The 23,321-nt window shown below is 37.0% G+C and overlaps 1 protein-coding gene across 2 annotated transcripts in view; it reads left to right on the top strand.

The window, feature by feature from the left end:
• Positions 1 to 22,991, top strand: part of CLIC2 (chloride intracellular channel 2) — a 37,291-nt gene extending 14,300 nt beyond the window's left edge. Inside the window, exons 2-6 of one of the 2 annotated variants that reach the window (XM_032330394.1) lie at positions 9,566 to 9,675; positions 9,800 to 9,925; positions 20,730 to 20,836; positions 21,316 to 21,497; positions 22,429 to 22,991. In XM_032330394.1, the coding sequence (XP_032186285.1) occupies positions 9,566 to 9,675; positions 9,800 to 9,925; positions 20,730 to 20,836; positions 21,316 to 21,497; positions 22,429 to 22,590 (687 nt within the window). In that variant the 3' untranslated portion in view covers positions 22,591 to 22,991. The remainder of the gene's footprint in view (positions 1 to 9,565; positions 9,676 to 9,799; positions 9,926 to 20,729; positions 20,837 to 21,315; positions 21,498 to 22,428) is intronic. The other variant, XM_032330395.1, reaches the window with a different exon arrangement.
• The last annotated feature ends 330 nt before the right edge of the window (positions 22,992 to 23,321 follow it).

Below are 23,321 nucleotides of genomic sequence, written 5' to 3'. Positions count from 1 at the left end.
AAATCAAACTCTGGCCCCAACCCTTACACTTACACTAGCAAAAATCTGGGATTTTGTCCTCTGGTGATGTCTCTGATTTGGAAAATACCAGGCATATACCCTAACCCTAATCCTAACCTGTAAGCACTAATCCCTAAACCTAATCCCTAAAATTGACCCTAACTGTAATACTAACACTAATCCTAACACTCTGGAGAGGTCTCTGAACTGCAAAATACCAGGCATATAATATAACCATAACACTAAGCCCAAGCCCAGAAGAAGTCTGGGGTTATATTCTCTGGTGAGTTCTTGAACTGCAAAATTCCAGGCACATACCCTAGCCCTAACCCTTGACCTGAGAAAAATGCTTACTGAACACATGATAAGAAATGTTGAGAAGCAGCCTAGTTTTCCTAGAGATGACCTCAAACATTTAAAAATTGGTAGTATTGGGGCAACTGGGTGGCTCCCAGTTGGTTGAGCATCTGACTCTTGATTTTGGCTCAGGTCATGGTCTCAGGGTTGTGAGATTGAGCCCCACATTGGGCTCCACACTGGACATGAAGCCTACTTAAGATTCTCTCTGTCCCTGTCTCTGTCTCTCTAAAAAAAAAAAAAAAAAAAAAAAAAAAAAGAATTGGTAATATTTCTGAAGATGAGTGTGAAGGTAGGGATAAAAACAAAAATAAATTCAGTGTCTGTGTAAAGAGTATCTAGAGCCCCAAATCCCCTCCTTGCCTCAGCTTGATAAATGATGGCGATGTTTATTCTCATCCCAGCAGAAGTGTGGGGTTTAATTCTTAGGAAAGGTCTCTGAATGGCAGGATACCTGACACATATCCTAACCCTAACTCTAACCCTAATCCATAACCCATAACCCATAACCATAACCCCTAACCCTAAAACTAACCATAACCCTAACCTTCTGAAGAGATCTCTGAGTGGCGAAATACCAGGCATATACCCAAGCCCTAACCTAACCCCTAATTCTTAACCCCTAACCTTAATCCTAACCCCAGCAGAAGTGTGGGATTTTATTCTCTGGAGGGGTCTCTGAACAGCAAAATACAAGGCACAGACCCTAACCCTAACAACAACAAAATTTGAAAAAAACAAAAGTGGAAAAGAAAAAAGAGATCATACCTTTCTCTGAATTTTCAGACCATTTTCAAACTCTCTTAGAACTATTATAAAGACTATCATAAAAACTGTTTTTTTTTTTTATACAACAAAACTATTAGATGGGAGAAACAGTGTTTAAGAGTTTGGGTTACAGAGTAGACAGTCCTAGGCCTGCTACAAGAGAAGCGCACTTTAACAAGTCAGTTCTCTGGGCCTCATTTTCGTCACCTGCAGAACACGAGTATTAACAGAACCTACCTCATGGGATCATCTTCACTGTGAGGATTAAATAAAACAAATATATAAAACACTGTAGTTGTTAACATAGTAAACACTCAATAAATGTCAGATATTGTGACATATTATTTTTCATTTTCAGAAACATATCACAAACAAAAAGAGAAATGTTGTTTTTGTGAATGATCACATCCTGTTTTTGCCAGCTATACATACTTAAGGGGTGGTAATTCATCAATCAGGCTAGGGAATTTACATTCTAAAATTTTCTGTGATGGCACTTTAAATCATCATATTGTTAACAGGAAAAAAAACCTCAGTTTTCCTGTAAAACTTGACTGCATTCCCCCCACATCGCAGTGTTTTGCCTTTCCTTTCGCCAAAGGCAATCCACCCTTCCTGCTGTATCTATTCTCAGACTCTGTCTTCTTCCTGCCTCCCACCCATAATCATGATTCTCCTCACTAGCCCCAGTTCTGATTGGATCCTTAGTTTGACTTCTGTTACAAAAGAAACACAGCTGCCAAGGTTGGGTACCTCTTCCCATAGCTCTTCACTCCCTGACATCACAAAAGAACAACAGTAAAGGTCATTTCCTCTGTTGTGCTCATTGTCAGGGAAAGAAAAATTTGTCCAAAGAATTGGGATTTTGCCCAGGCTTTCTGGGACCTTAATATTGCTAGAAATAACAAATCAGAGCAGCTGTAAGGTGAAAAGTACACTTTACTTTCTTTTACAGACTAAAGCAAAAGCAGAACTAAATAAATAAATAAATCAGTGAGTCCAATAGATGAGATATGTTGATGGCTTGGACTTGGGTAGCTAGCACCTAACACTGTTGAACAGATAGTAAGCATCAAATAAATATTGAATGAATGAATGATGTAATAGCCACGGAAAATGAAATAACTAAATGTATTTGTAGATATTTATAGGTAAAACTGACAAGAATTAGTGTTGAATTCAATTTGGGAATGAAGTAGAAGGATTACCCTCAAGTTTCTAATTTGGGCAACTCAGTAGATAGTGTCTTGTCTTCTCAGGCTGTCATAACAAAAAGCAGAGACTTGGTGGCTTGCACAACAGATATTTACTTCTATAGGCTGGATGTTCAAGATCAAGGTGCCAGCGTGGTCAGGTTCTGGTAAGAAATCTTTTCCTGGCTTATAGATGATTGCTTTCTCAGTGTCTTGCATGGTGGGCAGAGAGAAGAGGAGGAGAGAAGAAAGCAAGCTTCCTGGTCTTTTTTTATAAAGGACTTAATCCCATCATTAAGGCCCCATTCTCATGAGGTCATATAAACCTAATTAACTTCCCAAAGGCCTGGCCTCCAAATACTGTCACATTGAAGGTTAGGGTTTCAAAATAGGATTCTGGAAGAGTACATTTCAGTCCATAGCAGATAGCAGTGTCATGTGCAGGATCAGGAGCCCTAAAGAAAGAGTAGGTCAGTGAGTGGAGTAAATAAAAAGAAAGGAATCCATGTTGTGACGTGTTAAGATTTCCCACGAAAGTGTATCAGCCACAGCCCTCAGAAGTGGCCACCTTTTCTTCCTCATTTTTCTCACCATTGAGCCTGGAAATAAGGTAGGTACCCTTTACGTATCCTCCCCATTCCTGCTTCCAGTCCATTCTACCTCCCCCATACAAAGAAATATCTAGGTTGAGTCTCATAAAATCAGACTAAACCACCCTCCACCCTTCCTGGTTATGGTAGTCTTCCAGGTCACTCTCCCCTATTCCTTGAGTTTTTTAGCTTCTGGATCATTGTCACTCTCTCCAACACTATTCCTATCATAATTCTTGGTGATCATGTTCTTCCCCTTCCATTGTCACATCCTAACCTTGTCGCTGAAACTTTTGCAACGCCTGCATGATACTATAGGGGGATTAATCTACTTTTTGAAATTTTATATTTTAATGCACTTTATTGGTATATAATTTACATAAAATAAAATATTTTAGGTGTATCATCCAGTGACTTTTGACAAATACATATGCACATGCAACCATGAACCCAATCAAAATATACAATATATCTATTACCTCAGAAAGTTTCCTTGTGTTTCTTTGCAGTCAGTTTTCCCCCACTGTAGCCCACTACTCTCTACCAGATCACTTATCTGCCTTCTGTCAGGATACATTCATTTGTATTTTCTAGGATTTTCTATAGATTGAATTGTACAGTATATACTTTTGTTTGGCTTCTTTCACTCAGTGTAATTACTTTGGAGATTTACCATATTGTTATGTGCATCAATATCTCATTCTTTTCCATTGCTGAAGGGTATTTGGGTTGTTTCCAGTTTTTTGGCTACTATAAATAAAGTTGCTATAAACATTCATGTACAAGTCTTTCTATGGCCATATGCTTTCACTTCTCTTGGATAAATACCTAGAATTAAAATTAATGGGTCATATGGTAGGTACATTTTTAACTTTGACAAACTCTTTATAAACCACTTGTACCATTTTACACTCCCAACCACAGTGTATCAGTTCTAATTGCTCCAAATTCCTGGTGATACTTGGTATGGTCAGTCTTTTTAATTTCAACTATTCCAATGTGTGTGTAGTAGTATCCTGTGCTTTTAATTTTCATTTCCCTGTTGACTAATGATGTTGAGCATTTTTTCATGTCTCTTTCATACAATGTTTAAATCTTATGCTCATTTTTAAGTTAGATAGTTTGTCATTGAGTTTTAAGAGTTCTTTATTCATATATTTTCTATATTTTGGATACAAATATTTTTCGTTTTCTTTACAGTTCTTATGAAAAGCAGATTTTAGCTTTCATGTAGCTCAATTTATTGAATTTTTCTTTTCTCTTCTTCACTTTCTGAATCCGAGCCAATTGACCTTCTTTCAGTTCCTTATAATGCCTTGCTCAAGCAAGTTTCAAGGCTTTTGGATATGCTAATTGCTGTTTAGAATGCCTTCTTTATGCCTATTCACCTAGTTAACTCTTATTCTTTGAACTGAGTTCAATTGCCACTTCCTCAGAAAAGCCTGTCCTAACAGACCCCATATAGATTGTGTTTTTCTCATAACATGCACATCCATCTTTCCTTCAAAGACTTTATCTCAGTTTAAAAGTAAGTTAATTTGGAAGATTATTTTTTTAGTATCTGTTATATATAATGTATATTGTATATGTATATGGAATATCTGATCTATTTTTTAAAATATTTTTATTTATTTATTTGACAGAGAGAGATCACAAGCAGGCAGAGAGGCAGGCAGAGAGAGAGGAAGGGAAGCAGGCTCCCCGCTGAGCGAGAGCCCGATGCGGGGCTCCATCCCAGGACCCCGAGACCACGACCCAAGCAGAAGGCAGAGGCCTTAACCCACTGAGGCACCCAGGCGCCCCTTTGATCTATTTTAAATACATTATTTGTTCAGTAAGAATTTATTGGGAGAGTAAATGGATGAGTGAAGAGTAGGGGCCATACATAAACTCAAAGTATACATAAAAGTTCAGTGCAGAAAATTAGGTTGTTTTCAGTCAGTTAGCAAAAGATGCTCTGTATTTTTCACCATTATTTTTCTTATAATGTTATATTAGTTTTAGGTATACAACATATTGATTGAGCAATTCTATACATTACTGAGTGCCCATCATAAGTGTAGTTGACTTCTGTCACCAAGCAACATTATTACAATATTATTGAGTATATTCCCTATGCTGTACTTTTCATCTCCTTGACTTATTTGCTTTATAACTGAAAGTTCGTGCCTCTTAATTCTTTGTCTATTTTGCCTACTGCCACCCGATGAAGTCCCAGAACCTAAGTCAGGTTCGGTGGGGTGAGGAGGTTCGGAGCCGACGACTAAAGAAAGAATTCTTAAGACGTCATTGGTGCAAAATGGTGGTTTATTAAAGCACGGGGACAGGACCCGTGGGCAGGAAGAGCTGCTGCCCCGGGTTGTGAGGGTGGGCATGTTATATACCCCATGGTTGGGGGAAGGTGGTGAAGGAACGGGAGATTTCGACAGAGTTCTCACATGCTAGGGAGGGCCTACAAGGTGCCGGGGGGGAGTCTTTGCCCTTATGGCTTGATCAATGTCGTCTTTAGGTCAGGCACTAACATCAAGATAATGGGGGATTCTTGGTGGGGCATTATGATCTGGCTATCATTTACATTCCTTTCTACCCCAGTCTCCTCCAGTTTATGGTGGGAGGGGGACATTAGGGCTTCAGGAACCAAGAGTTATTTGCCTCTGGAAATTTGTGCTATTGATAGGGTAACCTCCCTGTTTAGGTCTCTAGGACATCTTGTAGGGCAAGGGAGATTCCTGTTCTGCAGGATTGCGATCCCTGCAAGTTAACTATTTATCGTTTTATGGCGATCAGGGGTGCCTGAGGAATGCTACACATATGGAGGGGAGCGGGTGAAGAGGGGGTGCAAAGCGCCAGCTTTTGCTTTGTCCTCAGCCAGCCTCTTGCTCCCTCATCACACCCACTGCCCCTCTGGCAACCAGTACTTTGTTCTCTATATTTAGAGATTGAGTTTGTTTGGGGTTTTTGTTTGTTTCCTTACTGTTTTGCATTTTAGATTCCACATATAACTGAAACCAGATGGTATTTGTCTTTCTCTGTCTGACTTTTTTCACTTACCATAAGATCTTCTAGGTCCACCCATGTTGTCACAAATGACAAAATCTCATTCCTTTTTTATGCCAAGTAATATTCCATTCATCTATTGATAGACACTGGGGTTGCTTTCATATTTTGGTTATTGTAAATAGTGATTCAGTAAATGTAGGGTTCATATATCTTTTCAAATTAGTGTTTTCATTTTCTCTGGGTAATACTCTGTTATTTCTTATCTTCCTGATACTAGCCATTCTGACTTGTGTGAAGGGAATCTATCATTGTGGGTTTGATTTGCATTTTCCTGATGATGAGTGATGTTCAGGATCTTTTCATGTATCTTTTGGCCATCTGGATGTCGTCTTTGGAGAAATATCTATTAAGTCTTCATTTTTAATCAGATTATTCAGGACTTTTTGGTGTTCAGTTGTACAAATTTTTTTTAGATTTTATTTATTAATTTGAGAGAGAGAGTATGCACGAATGAGTGAGGGAGCAAGAGAGGGAGCACAAGCAGGGTGAGGGGCAGAGGAAGAAGCAGGCTCCCCACTGAGCAAGGAGCTCAATCCCGGGACTCTGGGATCCTGACCTGAGCCTAAAATAGATGCTTAACCAACTGAGCCACTCAGGCGCCCCAATTGTATAAGTTCTTAACATATTTTGGATATTATCCCCTAATGAGTTATATTATTTGCAAATATTTTTTCTCATTCAGAATGTTGTCTTTTTGTTTCATTAGAAGTTTCTTTTGCTGTACAAAAGCTTTTCATTTTGGTGTAGTCCCAATAGCTTATTTTTGCTTGTTTCTCTTGCCTCAGGAGACATAGCCATAAATACATTGCTAAAGCTGATGTCTAAGAGATTATTGCCTGTATTTTCATCTAGGAATTTTATGGTTTTAACTCCTACATTTAGGCCTTTAATCCATTTTGAGTTTATTTTTGTGTATGGAGTGAAAAAGAAGTGGTCCAGTTTCATTCCGTTGCATTTTTTAACTGTCCAGTTTTCCCGGCACAATTCATTGAAATGACTGCTTTTTCGCCATTGGATATTCCTGCCTCTTTTGTCATAGATTTACTAACCATATAAGCATGGATTTATTTCTGGGCTATCTTGACCAGAATGATTGACCACATAGACCATTGATCTATGTGTCTATTCTTATATTGATTAGTATAGTCTTGTAGTATACTTTGAAGTAGGAACATGATACCTGTGGCTCCGTTCTTTCTCAAGATTTCTTTGGCTATTCAGGGTCTTCTGTGATTCCCTACAAATTTTACAATTATTTGTGCCAGTTCTGTGAAGAATACCATTAGCATCTGATAGCAATTGCATTGTATCTGTAGATTGCTTTGCATACTATAGATATTTTAACAAATTCTAACAATATTAATTCTGCCAATCTATGAGTACAATATATCTTTCCATTTGTTTATGTTATCTTAAATTTCTTTCATCAGTGTCTTATAATTTTCAGAGTACAGGTCATTCAGCTCCTTGTGAAATTTACTCCCAGGTATTTTTTTTAAGTAGGCTCCACACCCAGGATGGAGCCCAACATGGGGCTTGAACTCATGACCCTGAGATCAAGATCTGAGCTGAAATCAAAAGTTGGACACTCAACTAACTGAGCCACCCAAGTATCCCAAATAGGTTTTTTCTCATGCAATTGTAAATGGGATTGTTTTCTTAATTTCTATTTCTGTTACTATATTATTGATGTATAGAAATGCAACAGATTTCTGTATAATAATTTTGTATCTTGCATCTTTGCTGAATTCATTTATTAGTTCTATTAGTTTTTTGGTGGAGTCTTTAGAGTTTTCCACAGAGGGTATTATGTTATCTGCAAATAGTGACAGTTTATCAATTTAGATCTTTCATTTCTTTTTCTTGTTTGACTGTTGCAGTTAGGACTTCCATTATTATGCTGAATAAAAGTGGTGAGAGTGGACATCCTTTTCTTGTCCCTGATCTTAGAGGATAAGCCTTCAGTTTTGACCATTGGTTATGATGTTAGCTGTGGGTTTTTCATATATGAACTTTATTATGTTGAGATATGTGCCTTCCAAACCAACTTTGTTGAGAGTTTTTATCATGAATGGATGTTATATTTTGTTGAAAGGCTTTTCTGATCTATTGAGATGAGATGATAGTCATATGGTTTTTATTATTTCTTTTGTTAATATCCTGTATCACATTGATTGTTTTATGAATTTTAAACCATCCTTACATCCCTGAAGCAAATCCCACTTGATGATGGTGAATTGTCCTTTCAATGTATTGTTGAATGTTATTTGGTTGTATTTTGTTGAGGACTTTTCCATGTGTGTTTATCAGGGATATTGGCCTATAGTTTCCTTCTGTAGTGTCTTTGGTTTTGGCATTAGGGTAATGGATCTATTAACCATTTTTTTAAAAAATTTACATACAAAAGCTAGAACACCAATTCCTGGTGCCAAAATAAATTCCAAATAGATGAAACAAATGCAAAAACTGAAAGCCGAAAGATACTAAAAGAAAACACGGAAGAATATCTTTATAATAAAACAAAATAAGAAAGGGTTGGGATTGGTTTTTTGTTTTTTGTTTTTGTTTTTTGTAATCTTAATGTATATAATGACAGTGTAAGGAGATCAAAAAAAATGGACTGAGTAATAGATTCCATGTAAAATTTAATTTTTACATAAACCATGTTTTAAGGTACCTGTAATGTGTATTAAAAGTGTTAATATCTTTAATATATAAATAAAATTTTCAAATCAGTAAGGAAAATATCACTTTGGTTTTTAGGGGGTTTTTTGCTTTTTTAAAAATTTTTTAAATTTATTTATTTTTTTCAGTGTAACAGTATTCATTGCTTTTGCACCACACCCAGTGCTCCATGCAATCCGTGCCCTCTCTAATACCCACCACCTGTTTCCCCCAACCTCCCACCCCCCACCCCTTCAAAACCTTCAGATTGTTTTTCAGAGTCCATAGTCTGCAGAGAGAGTCAATTATCATATGGTTTCACTTATTTGTGGAGCATAACAAATAGCACGAAGGACAAGGGGAGATGGAGAGGAGAAGGGAGTTGAGGGAAATTGGAAGGGGAGGTGAAAATATCACTTTTATAGAGAAAATGAAAATTTGTCTTTAACAAATACTTCACGAAATAAGGAAATAAAATCTGCAATAAGCATATGGAAAATGCCTTTCAGGAAGGAAATTTGGCAGGATCTATTGAAATGAAAAATGCACTTGTTCTTTTTTCCACATTCTCATTTTGAATATTAATTCCAAAGATATAATGTCAGAAGTGCAACAAATTATATGTCCAGATGTATTTGCTGCTGAAGCGTTCAGCGTAGCAAAAATTTTGGAATATCTGAAATGCCCATCAATAGGAAATGGTTATATAAATTCTGGTACCATACAAAATTAGCTATTATTATTATGTACTCATTAAACTCTTCACTTTAAATACAATAAACTTATTTGATTCATTATATCTGTCTGCCCACAGGTAGGATCCATGAGATTAAGGGCTTCCAATTTCATCTCTAGCAACTGGCTCATTTCCCGGTAGGCACTCAATACATACTTGAGCAAATGAATGAATGAGGCTTTCCTTTATCTTAACAGGCTGGAAGTGATGGGGAGAGTATTGGAAACTGTCCCTTTTGCCAACGCCTTTTTATGATCCTCTGGCTTAAAGGAGTTAAATTCAATGTGACTACTGTTGACATGACCAGGTAAGAGAAATCAGGCCATGTTTCATTCTGGAGATTGAAATCAGTAGACACCAATATAATGTTTGTGTTTGCGTATGTGTACTTTATCTAGAGGCCTAACTCTGCTTATTTTCAATAATCACAGAAAGCCTGAAGAGCTGAAGGACTTAGCCCCAGGTACCAATCCTCCCTTTCTGGTGTATAACAAGGAGTTGAAAACAGACTTCATTAAAATTGAGGAGTTTCTAGAGCAGACACTGGCTCCTCCAAGGTACAGCATTTCACATGATATTACTGTTTTTGAGAAAATCTATTTTATTGCCCTATATTATAGATTGAGGATTCTTACTTCTAGATATCTAACTCTTTTTCACTGTTGGACTTCTCTTTTGCTGTTTTTCTAGAAATGTTTACTAAGATCCCCATGATTACTCTATACATGATAATAAAATTTTTTACAGTATTACTTATTTAATATACGTAAAGTTGCTAAAACCTTATTAGATGTAGGTAATATATTAGGAAAGGGCAAAGGATAGATTTGGAAACCTGGGAAAGGCAGGGAATTTCAGCCATAATGAAGCTTGGGGACATTTATACTGATAGAAATTAGACTTGTTTTATTGTAGAGCCCTCACAAGATCTTCAAATTTGAAATAGCTTTTGATTCAGTCTGATTTCTAAGCTCTATGGGTTGGGAAGTATAATGTCTATCATTTATAAACTTCCTCCTTGAACTTCAAATACATAAAAATGTTAGATGTAGGGGCGCCTGGATGGCTCAGTCATTAAGTGTCTGCCTTCAGCTCAGGTCATGATCCCAGGGTCCTGGAATCTAGCTCTGTATCAGGTTCCCTGCTAGGTGGGAAGCTTGCTTCTCCCTCTCCCACTCCCCCCGTTTGTGTTCCCTCTCCCGCTGTCTCTGTCTGTCAAATAAATAAATAAATCTTTTAAAAAAGTTAGATGTAAAATATCAAAGTATTTTTTAAAGATTTTATTTATTTTGGAGAGAGAGAGAGAGAGAGCAAGCAAGCAGGGGGAGAGCCAGAGGGACAGGAAAGGGAATCCCAAGCAGATTCCCTGCTGAGCAGGAAGCCCCACCAAGGGCTGGATCTGACAACCCTGAAATCATGATGTGAGCTGAAACCAAGAGTTGGATGTTTAACTAACTGAGACACCCAGGCACCCCTAGAGTATTTTTTATATTCTTTATGTTGTGCCTTTTGTTCATTCCATAACTGGAAGCCTGCATCTCCCACTCCCCTTCACTCATTTTTGCCCATCCCCCCACTTTGGCAAACAGCAGTTTGTACTTTGTATTTATAGGTATGTTTCTGGAGACATCACAATTTCAGACTTCAAGTTACATTACAAACCTGTAGAGATTAAGACAGTATGGTACAGACACAAAATGATGGGTATTGAGGAAGGTTAATGTTGTGATGAGCACTGAGTGTTCTATATAAGTGATGAATCACTAAATTCTACTCCTGAAACCAATATTAAACTATATGTCAGCTAACTATAATGTAAATAAAAACCTTTAAAAAAGGAAATTTGAAAATTCAGAAAAGAAAAAAGACACATAGATCAATGGAACTGAATAGAGAGCCCAGAAATGAACCCACAACTCTATGGTCAGCTAATCTTTGACAATGCAGGAAAGAATACCCAGTGGGAAAAAAAGAGTCTCTTCAGCAAATGGTGTTGGGAAAACTGGACAGCCACATGCAAAAGAATAAAACTGGACCACTTTCTTATACCATTCACAAAAATAAACTAAAAATGAGTGAAAAACCTAAAAAAATACAAAGACAAGTTTTTTCCACTGACTCCTTGACACACTCAATATATCATGGTGGAGCAGGAATTGGATAACTGGAATAAAAACTACCATTTTTTTTAAAGGATAACAATAAAAAAGGACACAATAATCACCTGTTTGTAACAGTCACCATTGTTAGGGAAACAAATGAAAGACTGTTTCTAAGTTTTGGCATTACAAACAAAGTTAAAATATACTTTTTTTTTCTTTTTTTGTTATACTTTTTTAAAAATTTATTTTACAGGCAGAGATCACAAGTAGGCAGAGAGGCAGGCAGAGAGAGAGGGGGAAGCAGGCTCCCTGCTGACCAGAGAGCCTGATGTGGGGCTCGATGCAGGGCTCGATCCCAGGACCCTGGGATCATGACCTGAGCCAAAGGCAGAGACCTTAACCCACTGAGCTACCCAGGCTCCCAATATACTTTCTTTTTACAAAGCCCCCCAGAGTGGTTATTTTGTCTGCCATATTGCTAGATATGGAAGCCCTTTCATATAAACTTTATCTAAATTTTTTAAAGATTTTATTTATTTATTTGACAGACAGAGATCACAAATAGGCAGAGAGGCAGGCAGAGAGAGAAAGAGAAGAGAAAGCAGGCTCCCCACTGAGCAGAGAGCCTGATGTGGGACTCCATCCCAGAACACTGGGATCATGAACTGAGCCGAAGGCAGAGGCTTTAACCCACTGAGCAGCCCAGGCGCCCCAAAGTTTATCTAAATTTTTTAAACCTGTTAGATACCTACATCAATGAAAATGGTGGAGTAAGGAACTCCAAAACTCCATCCCTCCATAAAAATAATGAATAGCTTGGGGGAAAATGTCAGAATCAACTTTTTCAGAACTCTGGAATATAACCCAAAATTTACCAGAGCCAAGGGAATATTAATGCAGAAAATAAGCTTAATTTTAGTAAAAGAGCCTTGTGGGATTTTAGGTTATCTTACCATCCTCTACTCCTCAGTCTTTAACAGCCTTAAAGATAGCGGTCCACATTGTAGGTGCAGGTTTCTAGTAGCAGAGGACATGATATGGGATTTATTCTCAAATAAATATGGTTGTGTGATTTGGCTTGGTGGCACCCTGAAAGAGTAGGTCAAGGGTTTGTCTCTTTTCACCTACTTTACAGCTTTCCCGGGGCTGAGGCAGTTTCCTTGGGGGCATTCATGGAAGGGTTAAAGGCAGTTGCATTAGTCCTTGCTACATGGGAAAAGGGATAGTACTTGGGGAAAGCAATAGACAACTGAAAAGCCTGGGAAGAAACAGGCTGGGATGTTTGGGGGATACTTGAGGGAATAAAGGCTTCAAAACACTTTCATGTATTCTAGGGACTCTAGAAGTCCATGCATATGTCCAGGTTTAGACCTATGCTCATAAAAGACTTGAGAAGATCCTAAATTCTTACTTCTGACTAAACTTGAGACACCAGGCAAGCAGAAATTGAAGGCTAAACTGTAAACTGCTTACATAAGCATTGAAGGAGTGCCCCAACTCAGAGCAAGACTGCAAACACTGAGAGACCTTTCTTTCTATATTTGTTTGTTTGTTTGTTTGTTTGTTTTGGTTCTGGGAGTTTAATGAAATCTCTGTTAAATCAAAAACTAACCAAAGATAATGGGACAAAGATTTCAGTGGCCCCACACAACAAAGAACATAGACTTTACTAAATCACTTCAGAAAATTCACTAAACAAATAAAGGATACTGCAATAAGCAACAACAACAAATCCTGGGGAATGAGGGAATCTGATTTTCAGAGTTTCTACATTATAATGTTCAAGTATCTAGTTTTCAAAAAAAAAATAAAGTTCATGCCATTTGCGAAGACATGGATGGAACTAGAGGGTATTATGCTTAACGAAATAAGTCAATCAGAGAAAGACAATTATCATATGATCTCCCTGATATGAGGAAGTGGAGATGCAATGTGGGGGGCTTGGGGGTAGGAAAAGAATAAATGAAACAAGATGGGATCGGGAGGGAGACAAACCATAAGTGACTCGTCATCTCACAAAACAAACTGAGGGTCACCAGGAAGAGGTGGGTAGGGAGAGGGTGGTGGGGTTATGGACACTGGGGAGGGTATTTGTTATGATGAGTGCTGTGAAGTGTGTGTAAACCTGGCGATTCACAGACCTGTACCCCTGGGGCTGATAATACATTATATGTTAATTTAAAAAAATAAAATAAAATAAAATTCATGTCAAGAAACAAGAAAGTATGGCCCATTCACAGGAAAAAAAGAAATTAATAGAAATGTCCCTGAGAAAGCCCAGATATTTGATTTAATATACAAATATTTTATATCAACTACGTAAAATCTGTTCAGAAAGCTAAAGAAAACCATGGACAAAGAACTAAAGGAAAGTATAGAGCACAACCTCAACATAGAGAGAATATCAATAAAAAGATAGAAATTATTAAAAGGAACCAAATAGAAATTCTGGAGCTGAAAAGTACAATAACTAAAACAAACAATTCACTACCGAACTTCAACGGCAGATTTAAACAGATAAAAGAAATAATATGCAGGGCGCCTGGGTGGCTCAGTGGGTTAAGCCTCTGCCTTCAGCTCAGGTCATGATCTCAGGGTCCTGAGATCGAGCCCCGCATCAGGCTCTCTGCTCATCGGGGGGCCTGCTTTGCCCTTTCTCTCTGCCAGCCTCTCTGGCTACTTGTGATCTCTCTCTGTGTGTGTGTGTCAAATAAATAAATAAAATCTTTAAAAAAAGAAATAATATGCAAAACTGAACATAAGTCAATTGAGATTATCCAGTCAGGGGAAAAGGAAGAAAATGAGCAGAATCTCACATACCAGTGTAATACCATCAAATGTACCAAGATACACATAATGGGAATCCCAGAAAGAGAGAATAGGAATCGAGAGGCAGAAGAATGTTTGACAGAATAATAGCTGAAAACTTCCCAAATTTAATTAAATACATTTATCTATACATCCAAGGAGTTCAATGAATTCCAAGTAGATAAACACAAAGAAAGAGATCAAAAGCAGGATACATTATAATCAAATTCTCTAAAGCCAAAGCCAAATCTTGGCTAAAGAGAAAAATGACTCATCATGTGGAAGGGATCCTCAATAAGATCAACAGATGAAGGCACTGAGCTGACATATTTAAAGTGCTGAAAGGTGGAGCAGCTGGGTGGTACAGTCAGTTAAGTATCTGACTCTCAGTTTTGGCTCAGGTCCTGATCTCAGGGTAGTGAGATCGAGCCCCAAGTCAGGCTCCACACTCAGTATGGAATTTGCTTAAGACTCTCTCTCCCTCTGCCCCTCCTCACTTCCTTCTGTCTCTCTCTCTCTCTCTCTGGCTCTCCTTCTTGCCCTCTTTCTTTCTCTCTCAAATAATCAGATAAATCTTTAAAAAATAAAATAAAATAAAGTGCTGAAGGAATAAAAGTCAACCATATTGGGCTAAACTATCATTCAAAAATGAAAAGAGACATTAAGACATTTCACATGAACAAAAATTGAGGAATTTTCTCTGACATTTCTGTTCAACATTGTATTGGAAGGGCTAACCAGAGCATTTACAAAAGAAAAATAAATAAAAAGTATTCCAAAATGGTAAGGAAGAAGTAAAACTATTTCTATTTACACATGGCATGATCTTTCATATAGAAAATCCTTTAAAATACACTAAAATACTACTAGAACTAATAAATGAATTCAGTGCAATTGAAGGACATAGTCAATATACAAAAATCAGTTGTATTTCTTTACACTATCAATGAATAATCCAAAAAAGTAAATTAAGAAAAAAATTACATTTTTAACAGTAACAAAAATAACAGAATACTTTAGAATAAACTTAAGGAAGGAGGAGAAAGAGTTCTCTGCTGAAAAACACAAATCATTTTTGAAATAATTTAAAGAAGACCTAAAAATTTTACATTTATATTAGTTTCTTAGGGCTGCCATAACCAAGTGCCATAAATTGGGTGGCTTAAAATAGAAATTTGTCTTAACAGTTCTGAAAGCTAGAAGTATAAAGTATGGAGTCAAAGTATCAGCAGGGCCATGCTCTCTCTGAAACCTTTAAGAAAAAGATCCTTTCTTGCCTTTGCCTAGTTTCTAGTGGTTTTCCAGCAGTCACTGATGTTCCTTGACTTGTAGATCTGTAAGTCCAAACTTCCATCTTCATGTGGCATTTTCTCCATACTTCCATCTTTTCAAAAGATGTTCTTTTTTAAGAACACCAATCATTTTGGATTAATGAACCTGCCTTACTCCAGTATGGCATTATCTTAACTAATTCCATCTGTAACAGACCTATTTCAAAATATGGTTACATTAGAAAGTACTTGAGTTGTGGTGCTTGGTTGGCTCAGTTGGTTGAGCATCTGACTCTTGGTTTCAGCTCAGGTCATGATCTCATGGCTTGTGAGACTGACCCCTGCATCAGGCTCTCTGCTCAGTGGGGAGTCTGCTTGAAGATTCTTTTTGCCCTCCCCCAACAAAATAAATAAATAAATATTTTAAAAATAAAGTACTGAAGTTTATGACTTCAACATATCTTTTTTGGAGTGACACAATTCAACCCATTCAAACATCCCATGGTTGGGGAATAGATGACTTAATATTAAGATAGATAGAAATATTCTCCAAAGGGATCTACTAATTCAGTGCAACCACAATAAAAATTCCTTTTTTTTGCAGAAATGAAAAAGGCAATGCTCAAATTCATATGGAATTGCAAGAGACTACAAATAGCCAAATTAGTTTTGATAAAGACAAAGTAGGAGGACTCACACTTCCTGATTTCAAAACTTACTACAAATTTATAGTAATCAAAACAGTGCATAAGAAAGGAATAAGTGAATGGAGGAGAGTTGAGAGTCCAGAAATAAACCCATACATCTATGGTCAATTGATTTTCAAGAATGCCAAAACCATTGAATGAGGGAAGAATAGTCTCTCCCAAGAAATGGTGCTGGGACAACTAGGTATTCCATGTAAGAGAATAAAGTTAGACCCTTACCGCACACCATAAATAAAAATTAATTCAAATTCTATCAAAGAACTATATGTATGGGCTAAAACTATGAACTCTTAGAAGAAAAATTATATGTAAATCTTCAGGGTCTTGTGTTTGTCAATAGAATCTTAGATATGACACCAAATGTTTAAGCAACACAAGAAAAAATAGATTAATTAGAATTCATCAAATTAAAAACTTTCAGGCACCAAAGAACACTATCAAAAAGAGTGAAAAGATAACCCACAAAATGGGAGACAGTATTTCCAAATCATGTATTTGATAAAGGTCTAGTATCCAGAATATATAAAGAATTCTTTAAATTCAACAACAGAAAGGCAAACAACCTAATTTTAAAATGGACAAGGGACTTATGTAGACATTTCTCTAGAGAATATATGCAACTAATGAGCACATGAAAGATGTTTAACATCATTAAACATTGGGAAATGCAAATCAAAGCCACAATGAGAAAAAAAAAAAACACAATGAGATAATACTTTAAAGCCACCAAGATGGCTCTCATAAAGGAAACAGAAAATAGCAAGTGCTGATGAAGATGTGGAGAAATTGGAATTCTCATACATTGCTAGTAGAAATTTCACCATAGCATTCTCGTATGACCCAGCACTTCCCAAATCAGGTACACACTCAAAAGAACTGAAAACAAGTATTCAAACAAAAACACATATGCAATGTTCATAGCAGCACTATTTGCACTAATCAAAGGATGAAAACAGCACAAATGTACATCAACTGATTATTGGATAAGGAAAATGTGGTCTATCCATACAATGAAATATTATTCAGCCATAAAAAAGAATGAGGTAAGGATAGATACTAGAATATGAATGAACCTTGACCATCATACTAAATGAAAGAAGCCAAACACACAGGCCACATATTATATGATTCCATTTACATAAAATGCCCAGAATAAGCAAATTTATAGACACAGAAAGATTAGTGGTTCCAGGGGCTGAGAGGAGGAGTAAATGGGGAGTACCTGCTTAACAGGGTTAGCTCAGGGTGCCTGGGTGGCTCAGTGGGTTAAGCCTCTGCCTTTGGCTCGGGTCGTGATCCCAGGGTTCTGGGATCAAGCCCCGCATCGGACTCTCTGCTCAGCGGGGAGCCTGCTTCCTCTTCTCCCTCTCTCTGCCTGCCTCTCTGCCTACTTGTGATCTCTGTCTGTCAAGTAAATTAAAAAAAAAAATCTTAAAATAGCTCATGTAGTTTTATGTTATGTGAATTTTATCTCAATTTAAAAAAAAAAAAAAAGATTAGGCTTTGGGGACGCCTGGGTGGCTCAGTTGGTTAAGCAGCTGCCTTCAGCTCAGGTCATGATCCCGGCATCATGGGATCGAGTCCCACATCGGGCTCCTTGCTCCGCAGGGAGCCTGCTTCCCCCTCTGACTCTGCCTGCCACTCTGTCTGCCTGTGCTCGCTCTCTCCCTCTCTCTCTGACAAATAAATAAATAAAATCTAAAAAAAAAAAAAAGATTAGGCTTTTAATTGAAATTACACTGGATTTATATTACTATTTGAAGAAATTTCATTTTTATAATACAAATGATTCCCATCAGAGAACATGATTTGTGTATTTGTTTGGGTACCATCTTATTATATTTTTATTGAGATATAATTGTTTTATTACATTGTGTAAGTTCAAGATACACAACATGTTGATTTGATATTTATATATTGCAATATGATAACCACTGTAGTGTTAATAAATATCTCGATCACATTACATAATATTTATTATTATCATTTGTTTTTTGTGGTGAGAACAATTAAAACCTTGTCTCTTAGCAACTTTTGAAGTTTATAATAGCGTCTTGTTGACTATAATTACTATACTGTGCTTATTTATCTATTAGTTACAAGTTTTTACAATTCAGATAATATCTCCCCAATCCCTCCACCAAGGTGCCTCCAGTAAACTATCACTTGACTGTTTTTTAATGAATATTATAGTATACGTTGCATATAAGCACTACATCTCATTTAGCTATTCATCCACTGATTTACATTAGGTTATCAACCTAAGTGCCAGTCTTATGTTCTTTGATAAGATTTTGTCTTGTTCTGCTTTTCTCATACTGGCTTTCTACCTTTTCTATTAAGTTATTTCTAAATATTTTATACTTTTATCAGTATTGTAAATGGAATATGCTACTAATATCCATTTCTATCTGGTTATTGCTAGCATGGAAGACTTTTTTTTAATGTTAGACTTATATTAGCCACCTTCCCAAAATATCTCATTAATTCTAGTAATTTTTCCCATATTTTCCTGGGTTTTCTAGGTATATAATTATATTGTTGCTTCTCTTCCAATAATTATACGAGTGCTTTATGTTGTCTTTCTCAACTTGTTAGAACCTCAAAAACAGTATCTACTATAAAAGCAATTGTAGGTGTCTTAATTTAATGTAAATGGTTCTCAAGTTAATGTAATTAATTTGTTCCTTAATATAATGTAAATGGTTCTAAAGTCACCATTTAGAATGGTTTTTTGTTTAATTTGTTAGTGCATTCAGCACAATGTTGAAGAGTAGTAATGATAGTGATTATTCTTATCTTGTACTCATTTTAAGGGAAATAGTTCTAACATTTCTCCATTTATAGGGTGCTTGATGAAAGTTTTTGATGGATACATTTCATCAAGTTAAGGAAATTAATGAATTAGTTTAATCATTCAACAAATATTTACTGAATACTTAGTAAGTGTCAGATATTATTCTAGGCACTTGGGACACATCAGTGGTTAAACCAAGCAAAAACACTCTGCCCTTGTGGACCTTACATTGTAGTTGGGGAAGACAATAAACAAACTACTTTAAAGCAAAACAAACTACTTTCGATGATGCTAAATACTAAAAACAAATAAAACAAGGCAGGGAAATAGCAAGTGTTAAGTACAGGGGGAAGGGTTGCAATGTTAGATAGGGTAGGCAGAGGAAGGCCTGACTTAGGAAGAGGGGGAGCAGGTCATGGTCATGTATGAGGGAAATCACTCCATTTAAGGCAGACAACGTGAAAACGACTTAATGTGGAAGCTTGTCAGGCCTATTTGAAGAACACCAAGGAACTAAGTTCCAAGTGAAGTGAGTGGGGAAGAGTAGGAGGAAAGGAGAGCAGAGCGGTAACATGGGGTCAGAGCACATCAGTCCTCGCAGACTACTGAGAGGACTCGGGGTCTGAGTCCGAATAAGATGGACACACTGCAGGATAATAAGGAGGGAAGAGACATGATACAACTTACCTTTTAGCATGATTGCTTTGGCAGCAGGTAGAAAATAGTCGAAGAGTGTGGGCGACAAGCAGGGGAGTGGGGAGAGTAGTCAAGAAGCTTTGGATCAGTCTCGGGGCAGTGGAAGTGGTGAGAGGTGGATAGATTCTGAGTACATTTGGGAGTTTATGTGTTTTCTTTTCAGATTTTTATTTAAATTCTATTTAGTTTACATACAGTGCAGTAATGGTTTCAGTAGTAGAATTCAGTGGTTCATCACTTACATACAACACCCAGTGCTCACCCATTGCCCTCCTAAACGCCCATCACCCATCTAGCCCATCCCCCACCCACCTCCCCTGGGTAAGCTGGCAAGAATTGATAAGTAAGTAAGTAAGCTGGCAAGAATTTGAAAAGTAAACTGGTGAGAATTGCTAATAGATCAAATATGGATATGGAGAGAAGAGAGGAATCAAGGAAGATGACTAAGTTTTTGTCCTGACCATTTCTAGTTGCTAACGGAATGTTTTTTGTGAATAGGAATTGATTTTCATTGAACTCTTTTTCTGCATCTATTCATGATCATATGGTATTTAATTTATTAATGTGGTGAATTACATTATTACATCATTTTAGAGCATACTCTATATTCCTTCATTTTTTATGTAAGTTACAATAATTTAAAATCATGTTTTTCCTATGACTTATCTTTGAAAATGTATTACAACATATCTCCTGCCAAATAGGCTTTTAGGAGCAAGTACAGAGGACCTAACTGCCATTTAAAATATTGTTTCTGCAAGTTAATGAGCTTTGAATTCTCCACAACTGGCTTCCCAGTGAACTTAAGAAATTAAGTATTCTGTTATTGGGAGAAATATATATTTCCAATGAGACATTCCAGGGCCTTCCGTGTCCAGCACAATTTCCCAAAACCTCCATTCTCAGTAAAGCGCAAGCCAGGATACTTGGTCCCTGACTTGTTATGTGTGAATAATCATAGACTGATGTTTCTTTTTAAGGTATCCACACCTGAGTCCCAAGAACAAGGAGTCCTTTGATGTGGGCTGTAACCTCTTTGCCAAGTTTTCTGCATACATTAAGAATACTCAAAAAGAAGCAAATAAGCGTAAGATACCTTTAAATTTCTGTTTCTCTCACACATTTGCTGACTGTCACAGTCTCACTCAGCTAAAATAAGATTTTCCTGAATATGTAGTATCTGTTGGGGAATACACTTTTCCTCTGATTGTTTCTTCTCTCCTTTGAGATCCCTTTGCATGAAGTTTTATTAAATTTAGAACCCTAGACTCAATAGGGCAACTACTAACTTAGCTCAATTAGAGCATTGATATACCAGGAGTGAACTAACTGCAGGACTGTGTACTTTTAAGGTTTCCGAAACCATAACATCTACCACAAACATTCTTGAATAGGTCTACTATCTTCTGAGTTATGAGAGCTCTTAGTCTCTGATTCCACTTCGGACTCTTCTGTGTTTAGTAATAACATGTATGTAAAGATGTCTAAATGTGTAAAAAAGCATATTGGGAATGTATTCAGTCATGAAGACAAAACATTAGTAACCCTATGACTTCTTTGCACCAGATTTTGAAAAATCTCTGCTCAGAGAATTTAAACGTCTGGATGACTACTTAAACACTCCGCTTCTGGATGAAATTGATCCAGACAGTCCTGAGGAACTCACAGTTTCCAGAAGATTGTTCTTGGACGGGGATCAGCTGACACTGGCTGACTGCAGCTTGTTACCCAAACTGAACATTATTAAAGTAAGCCTTTGTAAGGCATGCTGAATGGTTTTGGGAGGGGTTTGGGAATTGCCCCCAAGAAACACAGTGACTATTTAGTGTGAGATTGTTAGATGATGGTTTTGTCACCCTTTTTCTTCCCAGAGGAAAAATCCATAATGATCTTTTCTGGGAACCATAAAAACGTCTTGCTTCTTCTGAAATCAGAAGGTCTTATCTTATCTATAAAACAAGGGTAATGTTACCCATTTCATGGAATTGTTGAGAAAATTAAATTAAGGCATGTAAAATGCTTAGAACAGTGTCTGAATCATAGCAAATGATAAATAATGTGAGCTACTAATTTTATGATGATTTAATCACTGATTTAATAAATTCTTATCAAACAGAACTTATTCTGTCACAGATCCTATGCCAGACAAACAGAACACATAAAGAAATAAGACATAGTTGGGACCCAGGGTGCCTGCGTGGTTCAGTCAGTGAAGCGTCTGCCTTCGGCTCAGATCATGATTCCAGGGTCCTGGAGTCCTGCATCGGGCCCCTTGCTCAATAGGGAGCCCACTTTTCCGTCTGCCTGCCGCTCCCCATGCTTGTGCCTGTGCTTCCTTTCTCTCTGAGGAATAAATAAATAAAATATTTTATAAAAAGACATAGTTGGGACCCTAAACAAAGTCTTAGTCTAGTGGAGAAATATGTGCTCTTTTTCTGTGCTTTCTTCTAAACATACTAATAATTACGTACAGCATAAATATAAATGTGATTACACACACATAGCTTTGTCTATCTTTGTAAATGAAACATTAAAGCAGTAAGTCCAAGATTTTTAAGCTTATTTTTTGTGTAGATAACGTGTCCTTAATGATAGTGACTTTTGAGATATGTTTCTACACATTAGGCATGTCACTGATGTCTTTTACTACCAACTGTTTTTTTTTCCCCAAAACCCTAGGTTGCAGCCAAGAAATACCGTGACTTTGACATTCCAGCAGAATTCTCAGGAGTCTGGCGCTATCTTCACAATGCCTATGCCCGTGAAGAATTTATCCACACATGTCCAGAAGACAAAGAAATTGAAAATACCTATGCAAGTGTGGCTAAACAGAAGAGTTAGGACTTTTTTAGTAGAAAGGCTCTCTTTTCACTTATCTTATTATAAAGGTTTTTGAAAATAAGAATATGGAAAATACTGTTTCCTCTACTCAACTCTCATGAAAAGAATGCCGTATTTTCTGTATCTAGTCAGTCCAAACTATCTTTTCACTGTGTATTTTAAAGTTCCTTATATATTCACTTAATTTTCTTTATTCCCATGGCATAACTACTGCAATCTTAAATCACATGGAAAGTATCATGATCTTTTGCTATTTAATTGAATTATTAGAATGCATCATGTGTAAGCTCAACAGATGGCTGAAGTTACAAATGACATAAATAGAGCCACATTCTTAAACTGCTCCTTAGAAACACTTCTGTTTAAATCATTAAAGCAATTTTACATTTTTGTTAGTTTAATACATGGGTGAATTTATTTCTGGTATGAATAAAAAGTCAGAGAGTAAGTATATCAGAGAGGCAAATCCTAAAAGAATGACTTTTAACATCAGCTCTACAAAGAGATTAAGACCAACTGGTGGGGCGCCTGGGTGGCTCAGTGGGTTGAGCCTCTGCCTTCCGCTCAGGTCATGATCTCAGGGTCCTGGGATCGAGCCCCGCATCAGGCTCTCCGCTCGGCGGGGAGCCTGCTTCTCCCTCTCTCTGCCTGCCTCTTTGACTACTTGTGATCTCTCTCTGTCAAATAAATAAATAAAATCTTTAAAAAAAAAAAAGACCAACTGGTATTAG

This window comes from Mustela erminea, chromosome X (genome assembly GCF_009829155.1).
Source record: "Mustela erminea isolate mMusErm1 chromosome X, mMusErm1.Pri, whole genome shotgun sequence".
NCBI classification, from domain to species: Eukaryota; Metazoa; Chordata; class Mammalia; order Carnivora; family Mustelidae; genus Mustela; species Mustela erminea.
This window is presented reverse-complemented; position numbering and strand designations above follow the sequence as displayed.